Source organism: Pristis pectinata, chromosome 32, assembly GCF_009764475.1.
Source record: "Pristis pectinata isolate sPriPec2 chromosome 32, sPriPec2.1.pri, whole genome shotgun sequence".
Lineage (NCBI taxonomy): Eukaryota > Metazoa > Chordata > Chondrichthyes > Rhinopristiformes > Pristidae > Pristis > Pristis pectinata.
In genome coordinates, this window is record NC_067436.1 from 15,402,866 (window position 1) to 15,416,136 (window position 13,271).

General features: G+C 43.9%; 1 protein-coding gene across 1 annotated transcript in view; it reads left to right on the plus strand.

Annotated features, from left to right (window-relative positions):
- Positions 1-32: 32 nt before the first annotated feature.
- LOC127585247 (dual oxidase 2-like) overlaps positions 33-13,271 on the plus strand; it is a 75,127-nt gene continuing 61,888 nt past the window's right edge. The window contains exons 1-8 of the mRNA XM_052042555.1: positions 33-170; positions 3,278-3,422; positions 5,520-5,603; positions 7,466-7,630; positions 9,539-9,726; positions 10,743-10,944; positions 12,615-12,781; positions 13,149-13,209. Of these exons, the coding sequence (XP_051898515.1) occupies positions 3,353-3,422; positions 5,520-5,603; positions 7,466-7,630; positions 9,539-9,726; positions 10,743-10,944; positions 12,615-12,781; positions 13,149-13,209 (937 nt within the window). The 5' untranslated portion in view covers positions 33-170; positions 3,278-3,352. The remainder of the gene's footprint in view (positions 171-3,277; positions 3,423-5,519; positions 5,604-7,465; positions 7,631-9,538; positions 9,727-10,742; positions 10,945-12,614; positions 12,782-13,148; positions 13,210-13,271) is intronic.

The following is a 13,271-nucleotide window of genomic DNA, read 5'->3' on the forward strand; positions in this document are numbered from 1 at the left end:
AGTGGGAATTTCTAGAACATCGCTTTCTTCCTGGTACCTGAATGCAATTCCTCCCACACCTTCCCACGTAACGGAGACCCTCCTCCCGCGGCTGAACAGTTTTAGCAGCTCTTCTCCGCGTCGGAGACGCGGGAGCCTGTTCCCTCAGGTGGGGCAACTCAGCGCTGGAGGTAAGTGAGTAAAACTTCCAAAACTTTAGTAAGTAAAGTTTTACACAGAGAGTAAAACTTCCAAAACTTCAGTGAGTAAAGTTTTACACAGTGAGTAAAACTTCCAAAACTTTAGTGAGTAAAGTTTTACACAGTGATTAAAACTTCCAAAACTTTAGTGAGTAAAGTTTTACACAGTGAGTAAAACTTCCAAAACTTTAGTGAGTAAAGTTTTACACAGTGAGTAAAACTTCCAAAACTTTAGTGGCTGGTTGTCAAGATGTACAACACGCCAAAATTCAAAGACAGTATGTTGTTATCTACGTCTAAACCTCTTCTATACTACACGAAAAGCACGGGAATTATTTAACTGGGGGACCAAATCGGTAAAGTTAGAAAGAGGGATTAGGAATCAGTAAACCTCAGCAATTTAAACACACGGCATTGTTAAACAGGTTTCATTTCCTCGTGGGTTAGGTGTGTGACAACTAATTCATTTTCCGGTGTTATGTTTAGAAATAAGTCCATTCCATCTGAAGCTCTGCTGTAGGTGAGCGACTTCCGATGTAGTTTGATCTTTGCTACGAGGGGCTACGTTAGATCTGCGGTACTGACGCCAGCGCTAACGTGAGCGCACTGTTGCAGTGGCTGATCGTCGCAAGTCCCCTCCAGGTCCGGAGCCGGTTGCTCTGGATGTGTGGGAGCGTTGCGAGACACACATCCCCTCCGTTTGAGTGCGTTATTGAAGACCACTGACTCCTTTCTAACGTTTAGTCTTTTTTTGTTGTAGGTGTGAAGTATATGCAAGTTTTAGTTGGATAGCTTGTTTCAAATCGACAGGTTGCTGTGAAGGGCGCTATTCTAAAGGGAAAGGTGGATTTTTTTTTAGGAGATTGATCAGTGCAAGCTTCTATTCACCCTCTGCACCGTCTCACAGCAGCGTAAGGAAGCAGGGTGTGTGCGCACTTTGAAGTCCCCTGGATGATAGCAACGACTTCTACTAATATAGCAGAATATTTTGTTTGGAGACACAAGAGATTCTGCAGCTGCTGGAGTCTGGAGCAATACACACACACAGTGCTGGAGGAACTCAGCAGGTCAGGCAGCATCTGTGGAGGGAAGTAAACAGTCCTGATGAAGGGTCTCGACCCGAAACGTTGACTGTTTATTTCCCTCCATAGGTGCTGCCTGACCTGCTGAGTTCCTCCAGCATTGTGTGTGTGTGTTTTGTTTGTAGTCTTATTCATGTCCGGGGGGGGGGGGGGGTGTGGTGTGGGGGGTGATGGATTTGTGTGTCTCAAACCCGAGGAGGAACCCGGGCGTCAGTCACTGGAAGCCGGAGAAAACCAGTAAATACGGGGAATGCTCGGCACGGCAGGCAACCGTCGCTGAGAAGGGAACTGCGAACGGGTCAGGTGGACTGAGTTGGTGGCTGAAGAGACGGCAGGTGCTGAAGTCTGGAGCAACGCACAATCTGCCGGAGGAACTCAGCGGCTGAGGCTGCATCTGTGGGAGGGAAGGAACTGTCCATGTTTGGGGTGGAACCCCCGACCCTAAACATTGACAATTCACACCCCCCCCCCACACACACACACACAGATGCTGCTCGACCCGCTGAGTTCCTCCAGCAGATTGTCGCGACTAATTTGGTAAATTGGTTTATTATTGTCACATGTACCAAGGTAAAGTGAAAAGCTTGGTTTTGCGTGTCATCCATCAAGGGAAAAGCAATAACAGAAGGCAGAGTAACGTGTTACGGTTACAGAGACAGTGCAGTGCAGGCAGACAATAAGGTGCAAGGGCGGTGACCAGGTGCATTGTGAGGTCATTTCTGAGCATTTCCAACATCTGTAGTATTTTGCTTTTGGAAAATTAGTAAATGTTATTTGTGGCTAATAATGGGCCACTGTGTTTCCCAGCACATAACTTCTCAATGAAGTCATGTTATGAATAATCTTCAAAGACGTTTTTTGAAGGGCTATGGGGTCAGAAAGATTAAACGTAGTTGCTAACTGGAAGATTTGATATCAGGTTTAACATTCATATTTCACAGATACTGTAGAGGAAGTTGCTGTAGATGATTTGATGTCAGCCAGTCTCTTGAACAAAACAGATATTACCAATTTTTAACGAGCTTTCCTCCTTCTGGATTGCCTCTTTGTATGTTGTGTAGAAGGACACACATTTCACTTTAACAATCTAATTTTCCAATAAACTTTCCAAAGCCGTAACAGGAGAATGTTTGCCCAGGGAGAGTTTGCCCAGGGAGAGTTTGCCCAGGGATGGTTTGCCCAGGGAGGGTTTGGGCGAGTTGGCTTAGTGGAAGGATCAAACAGCAGGGAGCACTGACGAAAAGTAACTGGTGGACGAGTTGGGGCCGGTGACGAGGGGAAATATTCACCCAGAGGGATCCACTGTTTGAACGGGTGGTGGAGGCAGAAACCCTCCCTGGTTCAGTTTCTGAGGCATTCCTCTGGGCTTGGGTCTGACTCCAGCCCCAAGGGGTGGAAGTGCCTTTGTGTGGATTCTTTCAGGTTTATTCACCAGTTACCACACAGGCATGGCAGAGTAAGGTCTGTGTCCAACGGGTGCGATGTCCCAGATGCATGGAGATACACAGATTTAAAACAGACTTAACCTACCTGGAGAGAGAGGGAGAGGGAGAGAGAAAGACACTGAGTGCGTGCACACACACAAACATACACACTGAACGCGCATACACACATACACACACTGAGCACACACACATACTCTGAGTGCACACACATACTCTAAGCACACACAATAAACATACACATACATACACATACTGAACATGCACACACATACACAAACGCATATACACACATCCACACATACAGACACACACACACACACACACACTTTGTCCACATCCTATTTCTCTCAGCCTCCCTCCTTCAGTGCCCCCCTCCCTCAGCCTCCCTACCTCTGTCCCCCAGCAGCTGCCCTCAGACTCCCTCCCCCTCACCCACCCATTTACCCTGTTAGCCCCTTTCCCTCTTGATTCCTTGATTTAATTGCTGGGAAGGAATGTATTTTTCCTAGTCACTGATTCCCAATAGTCCGGTATTGGCTTTTTAAACTATTTGTAAGTTGTTTCCTTACAGGGTAATTTGTAATTGGAACTGAACAATTCAGAAACACCTCTGACAAAGGTGAAGGAACTAGATCTCGAAAAGAACATGGCACAGACTTTCATCTGGAAGCTGGTGATCACAGGCTGGATTCACCTCTACTGCCTAATGCTTGTCAGTAAGTAATATTTGTTCCATATCTAGGACAGAGGTTTCAGATGTTAGGACCAGCACATCCTGCTCATTATTCCAAAATTCCAAACAAACCCATTCCTCTGCTCTTTATCCATTATCCTGCATCTAGTTTTCCTTTCAAGTAGTTTTAATTTTGCAAATATAACAAAGATATTTGAAGTGTGCATGACCATGACTGGCTTAGGGGGGATCTGGTGGCGGTAACAGATGATTAAAGGACAAAGGACGTGGATTTAAAATTTCAGCAAAAGATGCAAGGGGAATTTGAGCAGAAACATTCCCTGGCAGACAGCATCAATGATATGGAGCCTGCAACTGTTAAGTGACTGAAAACAAACATAGGGCTTTCATATGGATTTGGATGGGCACTTGAGAGGGAATAATTTGCAAGGTTATGGGGAAAGAGCAAGGAAATGGGGTTCTTCTACGAGGACCCTGCATAGAGTCAATAGGCTGAATGTCCTCCTTGTTTGTCATTACAGTTCCACATAAAGATGTGCATTCTAGTAAGCTGTTGTTCATAGATAAAGATAGATCTTTTCATTGAACCATAGGGTGTGTGCATCACTGACATGGCCAGGATTTAATGCTCAACCCCAATTTGCCCCTAAACCTGGTGACCTTTTGGGTTACTTGAGGGACAGTTGACAACCACATTGCTGTGAATCTGGAGTCACATATGGACTGGACCAGATAAGGATGGAAAATTTCCTTCCTGGTGAGACATCAGTTTCACAACATACCATTCAACATTAATTTTGGAATCTATTTATTCCAAACTTACTAAGTCATGGAGATTTAAATTCCCCAGCTGGGGTGATGGGATTCAAATTCACGTCACCAAATACCTTTAAACACTCGCCAGGTAACCTTTGCTACCACTTTGCCATTTCAAATTTGCTTTTCACAGTTAACTGAATACAGTTAATTATCTATCATTGGCAATGCAGGAAATGCAGTAGCTAAATTGCACACAGCAAGTTCCTTCACACAGCAATGTGAGAACATGTCTTGTAATGTTGATTAACTTGGCTACAACATTAGGAACAATTCCACTGCACTTTGGAATGGTACCATCGGGTTTTCCCTATTATGGGATATAAAGGGATACCTCAGTCAAGAGCCATGTGGCAGAACTTGGTCTTCTGTTGTAAGTACTAGACACATAATATGGTAACATAAACATATTGGCCTCAAGGGAACTGAATTTTAGAAGTTTTAACACCCATACGTTACCACATTGCATGTTTACATTGGGCCCTGTATCTAAGGAAGGATGTGCTGGCCCTGGAGAGGGTCCAGAGGAGGTTCACAAGAATGATCCCAAGAATGAAAGACTTTATTTATGAAGAGCATTTAATGTCTCTGGGCCTGTAGTCAATGGAGTTCAGAAGGATGAGGGGGATTTCATTGAAACCTACCGGATACTGAAAGGCCTGGATAGAGTGGATGCGGAGAGGATGTTTCCATCAGTGGGAGAGTCTAGGATCTGAGGGCACAGCCTCAGAATAAAGGGACGTCCCTTTAAAACTGAGATGAGGAGGAATTTCTTCAGGCAGAGGGTGGTGAATCTGTGGAATTTGTTGTCACAGGGCGGTGGAGGCCAAGTCATTGGGTTATTTAAGGCAGAGATTGATAGGTTCTTGGTTGGTAAGGGGGTTAAGGGTTACGGGGAGAAGACAAAACAATGGGGTTGAAAAAAATCAGCCATGATTGAATGGCAGAGCAGACTTGATGGGCTGAATGGCCTAATTTTGTTCTGATATCTTACGGTGTTATGCCCAACTTCTATCCCAATACCAATACTACTGACAGTACAATGCCTGGATTCAATCCCTGAGCTGGTGTTTAACCTCACTGCTGTCTGATTGGGACATGAGAAGACACAGGCTGATTCAACTGAATCACTGTGAAAATAGAATGTCTTTGCCCCCCTTCTCACCTGGTGATTCTGATCTGTCTATCTACCGTATCTTGCTTCGTGAATAGATGTTATTAATCAATTGTTTTTTTCATTGTTCATGGTTTACTCAGATGATGGTTAGTTCATCCATTAATTAACACTCTTATTCTCCGTCAGGTGCCCAAAACAATATCAACTGGGAAGTGCAGAGATATGACGGGTGGTACAACAATCTCGCCTATCAGAAACGAGGCTCAGCTGGTAAGACACCCACTTAATAGCTTCTAGTGTTGGTTTCACCTATAAAAATAATCATGGTTTACTTCCTCAGCTTAAGTACTGCAAAATATTTAGATTAGTCATTAATATCAATATCACAATATAAAATCAGCTGGATTTGATCCTGAACGGGATACGTTTACATCTCTCATTACAAAGCACATCCAAGCACAATACAATGCACATGGCTTATTGTCAACTTGGTTCTCATTGCTTGAGAATCCCATTCCCTTCACTGTGTCCTGTGATTATGAGTAATGCTGATCAGACAGCCTTGGATGAGGTTATCTGTTGCTTTTCAAATTGGGGTGAGCCTGGGTAGGGAAAGGAGGTGAATAGGAAACAGCAGAAGAGTTGAGGTCAGATGATAGGACTGAAGAAAAGATACTGCAGGTGCTGAAAATCTGAAGTAAATTGAATGGTGGAAATACTCAGTGAGTCGAGCAGCATCTGTGGAGAGAGAAACGGTTTCAAGACACCGACCTTTCATCAGAATTACCTTTAAATGATGTTAGGGTCCCTCAATAGTACTGTGCTCATTCCATCCCAATGAATGGTGTGATATTAGGCTATCCGACTGAACCTGAATCACCATAGTGACTTCATTCTCTGTAACTCAAAGTCAAATCAATTTCTCTGCACTCCACAGAAGAGACGACCACTAGCACACAGAAAAATCGTTAAAATTTACAGTAAAATTGAAACAAAATATATCTGAAATACTCAGCTGGTCAGGCTGCATGTGTGGAGCAGGAAACAGAGGCAGTGTTTCAGGTCAATGATCTTTTATCAGAAATGGTTATAGTAAAAGAAACTAGTGGAAATCTGGTCAACAGAACTTCTGAAAGGTGACCAAACCACATTCCAGTGAAGATAGAAGATTATTGGCCTGAAATATTGACTCTGTTCCTTTCTCCATAGGCCCTGCCCGACCTGCTGGGCATTTCTCACAGTTTCTATTTTTATTTCAGATTTCCAGCATCTGCAGTGCTTTAGTTTTGGATTACTTCTGCAATTACAATTTAACCTTGAACTCAGCTGTTGATTTAGCGTTTAGAGGGCACCATTTTTTTCGGAATGGTATTATTAATGTTATTGAAAGCATTTGTCACAAGTAACAATTTTTAAAACAGTTGAACTGGGACATGGATTGGAAAGGCTTAGAAGGTTATGGGTCAAACGCTGGCAAATGGGACTAGCTTGCATGGGGCATCTTGGTCGGCATGGACCAGTTGGGCCGAATGGCCTGTTTCCGCACTGTATGACCCCATTACACACATTATTACTCAAAATATTCAGAACTTTATTCACATTATTCAAAGCATTACTCACATTATTACATGTAATTACTCACAATATTAAAAGCGTTACTCCATTACTGCATCAAACAAGACCCCAGCAAACTGAATGGTCCTAGAAATGGAATAAATTTTCAGACAAGTTACCCATTCACTGAAGCGCGATCTATTGCTTGTCTATTTTTAGGGAAATAGTAGTAATTATTATAGTGTGTGGTTCATCAACAGAAGCAAATTTTTTAAAAAATTTTATTTACAGCGTGGTAACAGGACTTTCTGGCCCAACGAGTCCGTGCCGCCCACTTTAAACCCAAATTAACCTATCCATACGTCTTTGCAATGTGGGTGGAAACCGGAGCACCCGGAGGAAACCCACGCAGACACGGGAGAACGTACAAACTCCTTACACAGACAGCGACGGGAATCGAACCCCGATCACTGGCGCTGTAATAGCGTCACGCTAACCGCTATGCTACGGTACCGTGCCATACAGTAATAGAGGCCCTGTCTCTGTGGTGACTATCTGAAGACATGTTTCATTTGCAGGTTCTCCCCTCATGCGCCTTCTGCCTGCCAGATATGCTGATGGCGTTTATCAAGCTTTGGAAGAACCAGCAGTGCCAAATGCACGGACCATCAGTAATATAATAGCCAATGGATCATCAGGATTGCAGTCTATTAAGAATAACACCGTACTGAGTGTTTTCTTTGGTAAGGATTGTGGGCTACAACAATAATTTCAGGAGCAAAAAAAAATGACATCATAGGTGGATTACATCTTTACAAGAATACTTATTGTGTTGTGCACTTGGTGACCAGAGGAATTTACATTGAGTTCATTCCTTCTTGTTGGTTTCTGCATGTTCTGTCTTAATAACCCACTTTCTATGCGTGAAGGAAGAACAGAGACTGAGCGAGGTAGGTATTGGGGGATGAGGAAGTCTATATGGGAGAGAGTCTTCTTTAGTTGCCAGCAATAATCTCTTATGAGAGGATTGGGTTGAAGTTAGCCGACTGAACTGCCAGATGGCTCTTTGCAGATCAGGTCACCTCATCTCATCCGAAAGTAGATGTCCAAGGTCAATTGGAGGGAAGATATCAGCGCTACAGATGTCTTGCTGCATCATTGGACTGATGTGGATGGCACAGTAGCTCAGCTGGTAGAACAGCCGCCTCCCAGTTTCCATCCTGACCTCGGGTGCTGCCTGTGTGGAGTTTGCACGTTCTCCCTGTGCCCCAACGTGTTTCCCCCGGGTGCTCCGGTTTCCTCCCACATCCCAAAGACGTGCAGGTTAGCAGGTTAATTGGCTGCTGTAAATTGCCTCGTGTGTAGGTGAAGGGTAGGATCTGTGGGGAGTTAATGGGAATGTGGGGAGTACACAATGGGATTGACGTCACATTAGTTTGAATGGGTGCTTGATGGTGGGCACAGACCCGGTGGGCCGAAGGGCCTGTTTTCATGCTGCTTGACTCTATCATTCAATAAGATCATGCAGCATTGCCTATTTTCCTCCCTGATTCTCCAACCGACTGAGTAATTAAAAATATTTGGAAAACCTTTTTAGAGGCAGCAAACTGTCAAAGGTTGTCCTAGATCAGGACCTCAGTGGTACACAAGGAGAGGCCTGGTTAGAGTTGGGTGCGGACAGACTGGTTGTTCATTCCTCCACATTCCATAGAGGTTATGTGAGGGCACTCGGGCACCCTGGATGTGAGTCTGGGGAATGGGCTGATCCTGGCACGATCTGGCCCATTAACGTCAATGGATCAGAATGTGTAAAGGGTGGCTGGTACCTTGGTATACATTTGACCTTAGCGATCAGAGACAAATTAATCCTAAAATGGAATCGTCTGCATTTGACATATGGTCGAAGAACTAACCAAAAGAGGAGGATGCTACAGAAGTCAGGGGAATGTCAGTAAGCAAGATTGATATCCTCTGTTGTAAGGATTGATATTTATTAGTCACATGTATATTGAAACACACAGTGAAATGCATCTTTTTGCGTTACTGAGAATGTGCTGGGGGCAGCCCGCAAGTGTCGCCACTCTTCCGGTGCCAACATAGCATGCCCACAGCTTCCTAACCCGTATATCTTTGGAATGTGGGAGGAAACCAGAGCACCCGGAGGAAACCCACGCAGTCACAGAGAGAACGTACAAACTCCTTACAGACAGCGGCGGGAATTGAACCCGGGTCGCTGGTGCTGTTATAGCGTTACGCTAACCGCTACACTACCATGCCGGAAGGGTTAGGAAGGAAGGGTTAGAGCACCAGGATGTTTCAGATACTAACATCATGTTCAAGCTGGCAAGAATTGTCCTGTTTCAGTCCAGTGAGTGAATAAAATTATGGAGGCAGTGTAAAGAACATTAATACCAAGCTTGTCTTTGTAATGTCTTCCCTTCAGCTTTGCATGTCAAGAAATCAGATTTACAGCACAAAGAGGCCAGTTGGCCCCTGGAATCTGTGCCAGCTCAATGCACCAGTGGTCCAAAAGCTTGAGATTTGGCCCTCCATGGGGCAACTTTGCTTCGACAAGCATTGCCCATTCAGTTTCAAATGAGACATCGCACAATTAAGCTAGCATTGTTGCTTTCTTTTCCAAACTTGTGCAGGATATCATGTGATGAGTGAGATTCTGGATACAAGGTACCCAGCGTGTCCCCCTGAATTCCTCGATGTTCTCATCCCACCTGGTGATCCAGTCTTTGACCCCAATGGTACGGAAAGTGTGAGGTTACTGTTTCGGCGAAAAGAATGGGACAAGCATTCAGGACACAGCCCCAACAATCCCAGGATACAGGTAACAGAGGACGTAGGGAGAGGGACATACAGTCCAAAGCTCTTATAAATGTCCATGTTGGATGAATGTGCACTTCCGTACATCAAGGACACTGGAAATACAACCTGGATTTTGCTGAGTGAGGTCTATTGCTGGCTTCAGTGCTGAGATATGCAGTTCCTCCAAACTAAAACATATATCTGGGGAGAAGAACTTGCTTGCCAAGAGCATCCTGCACCCAATGGGCCAAGCTCTGAGCTAACCTGGGGCACCGCTTGATTTTATCAAGTCACATGTACAGGCCCAAAGCAGCTCTGCTCACAAAACTACTGAGAAAGCCGTCGACTGACAGCAGAGTACAGGCCCTTCGGCCCACGATGTTGTGCCGACCTTTTATCCTGCTCTAAGATCAATCTAACCCTTCCCTCCCACATAACCCTCCATTTTTCTATCATCCATATGCTTATCTAAGAGTATCTTAAATGTTCCTGGTGTACCTACCTCAACCAGCACCCCTGGCAGTGGGTTCCACACATCCATCACTCTCTGTGTAAAAAAAACTTACCTCTGATATCCCCCCTGTACTTTCCTCCAATCACCTTAAAATTATGCCCCCTCGTGTGACCCTTTCCGCCCTGGGAAAAAGTCTCTGACTGTCCACTTGATTTATGCCTCTTATCATCTTGTACACCTCTATCAGGTCACCTCTCATCCTCCTTCTGTCCAAAGAGAAAAGCCCGAGCTCGCTCAACCTAAACCGTCAAGGCTTTGAAACATCCCTGACTTCAAAAGCATTCAGAAACTACTGATGATGAAACAATTAAATCTTCTTTAGAAAAACATTTTATGAATCGCATAAATAATTGCAAACATTACTGCAGGCACAATAATTAAAAATAGGTAACTTACCATCCCTCTTCCTCACTGCTATTGACTCTGCATCGAAATAAACAGGAACATGAGTACCCTGCTAGGATTCAGGAGCGCAATGAAGTCTTTATGAATTGCTTGAGGTTTTCACTGTTGCTCTTTAACAGGTCAATGAAGTGACTGCATGGATCGATGGGAGCTCCATTTACGGATCTTCTCACTCTTGGTGTGATGAATTACGAAGTTTCTCTGATGGTCGACTGGCTTCTGGTTCCGATCCTAGGCTTCCCAAGCCAAGCACTGAAAAACTGCTGATGTGGAATCATCCTGATCCCTCCAGTGGTGACGTCGGGCTCCAAGGATTTTATGGTGAATTCAGGAGATTGAACTCACTTCATTTTATCAGTGATTAATTGCATTCTCTTCTGTCTATCTCTGTCTCTTCTTTGTGTCTCTTGTCAGTAAGGAAAGTTATGAACTGAACTGAAATGAAATAAGCAGTTGAAAAGACACTGACAATTGGTTGGGCCTCCATGTCAGCACTTCTTGCTACCAGGATTACTTATCACAGCGAGCATGTGGATAATTATGATTGATAAGAAAGGGAGAGGTGGAGCCAATGAAAGTACTCCATCTGTATTTGGCTTCCACTGTCTTCCAGGGTTTCTGTTGGCTGAAGCCTTGACAAAGTGTTGCTCTGTTGCACAACCCCTTAATGCCAAGCATGATATAAGTGAGCTCTGCAGCCCAGGAAGGATTAAATTCAGTGGTGTTTGTGTTTAGGAACATTCTTTCTTGGAAATAGCCGTGGTCAATGTTGTCAAATTAATCAGCAGTTGGACAGGGCGTGGTTCGAGTTTTGCTTTCTGCTGATCTCCATCTCAGCTCATTACAGTTCGACAAGGTTCAAAGTGGAGAACAAATTTGTTTTCTCCATTGGGAGGAAGATGAAGTTAGCAGGAGGGGAATTTCCATCATATTCACATCCATTCATATGAAAACATCTGAGCAGGAAAGGCAGAGTTTACCCTCAAACGTATCCAACCAATTCACCTCAACCACACCCTGAGGTGACAAGTTCCATGGACCTCATCATCATAGGGTGAACAAGTTTCTTTAGAACTGAATTCCTCATTTGGTTTCTTGGCACCAATGTTATATTTGTGGCCTTCAATCTTGCCATCCTCTGTAAATCCAAAGACTCTTGTCTGGGAATTCATCCCTGCTGGTCGCAGTAAATGCACTGCATGTTAGTAGGAGCAGAAGTGGACTGCATGGTACCTTATCACACAGTTGACTGGACCAACCAGCAATGCATTCCAAGGCTGCTCTGGTTTCTTCAATAAGATCACAAGACAAAGGAGCAGAAGTAGGCCATTCAGCCCATCGAGTCTGCTCGTATAATTAATTTAATTGCTCGTATAATAAGCCTCGTATAATTCCAGAGCTACAGGCCATTCCTGGATTATGATCACCTGACTTATGGACACCTGTACATACAAACCAGCCCCCATTAAATTATTGCATTCAAAACTTCAACATATGTATGTACGTATGTTCCTACAAATGGCAGAACCTGTTTCCTCTCTCTCTTCACTTTTAATAATTGTTCTTTCTTATCAGTCTTGTGTGTTTTTGATGCCATTCATTACAATATGTGTTTTTGGTTCTAATTGTGTTCTTTTCTTGTACAATTCTAATATAATTTAGGCTTTTCTTCTGAATGTTGTGCCTCTAACACTATGTGCCTGTGACGCTGCTGCAAGTAAGTTTGTCATTGCACCTGTGCAGACACGAACTTGTGCAGATGACAATAAAGTTGACTCACTGTGGAGATGTGGTTACCGTACCGAGTGATTTTTGTGTATTTTCCGACTTGCTGACAAAATCGACTTCAGGACGTCTGTAAGAACAGAACCCATTCACTACCCAGGGACAGTCTGTATTTGGTCGTGCCCTAGCCTTGTGTTTTCAAGAGAAAAAAGTCTCAATCTGTTCACCCAATCCCAAATTCTAACAGACATAAATTTCCGTCGTAGATTCTGGAAATCCAGGAGCCAATGAAAACCCATTCATCATGGCAGAGCAGATCATCTGGTTCTGGTATCACAATCACCTGGCCTCCCAGTTTAAAGCTGACAACCCCTCTTGGTCAGATGAAGACATATTCCACCACACCAGAAAATGGGTTATTGCTACATTCCAGGTAATGCAGTGTGGCGCAAAGAAGAAATTGTACAAATAACCTTGAATGCTGAGGAAAATATTTGCTACGTTGAGAAGAAGGGCCAGTCGCTAAATTATCACCATAATCCCAGGAGGAAAGAGAGATGGAGAGTTATGATTATAAATTCAGGAGTTTTTATTTGCTCCTGAATCTTTCTGTCTCTCTACTTCTCTTTCCTCCCTTAAGATACTCCTTCTTAAAAATTACCTTAGGCCAAGATTCTGCCCTGAACTCTCCAGGTAAATTCCTGGGAATTGCCTTGTGAATGTATTGCTAAAGATGCTGTACAAACTGAAGACGTCATTGGTATTCAATGCTCCCCAATAACCATTCCCTTATGTTGCAGAACATTGCACTATACGAGTGGTTACCCAAACACCTGGGACAAAATTTATCCAGTTACACAGGTAAGGTACAGGAAGTTTGCAAAATTGTAAGGGTTTTTAAAGCTGCAAATTTGATTTTTCTA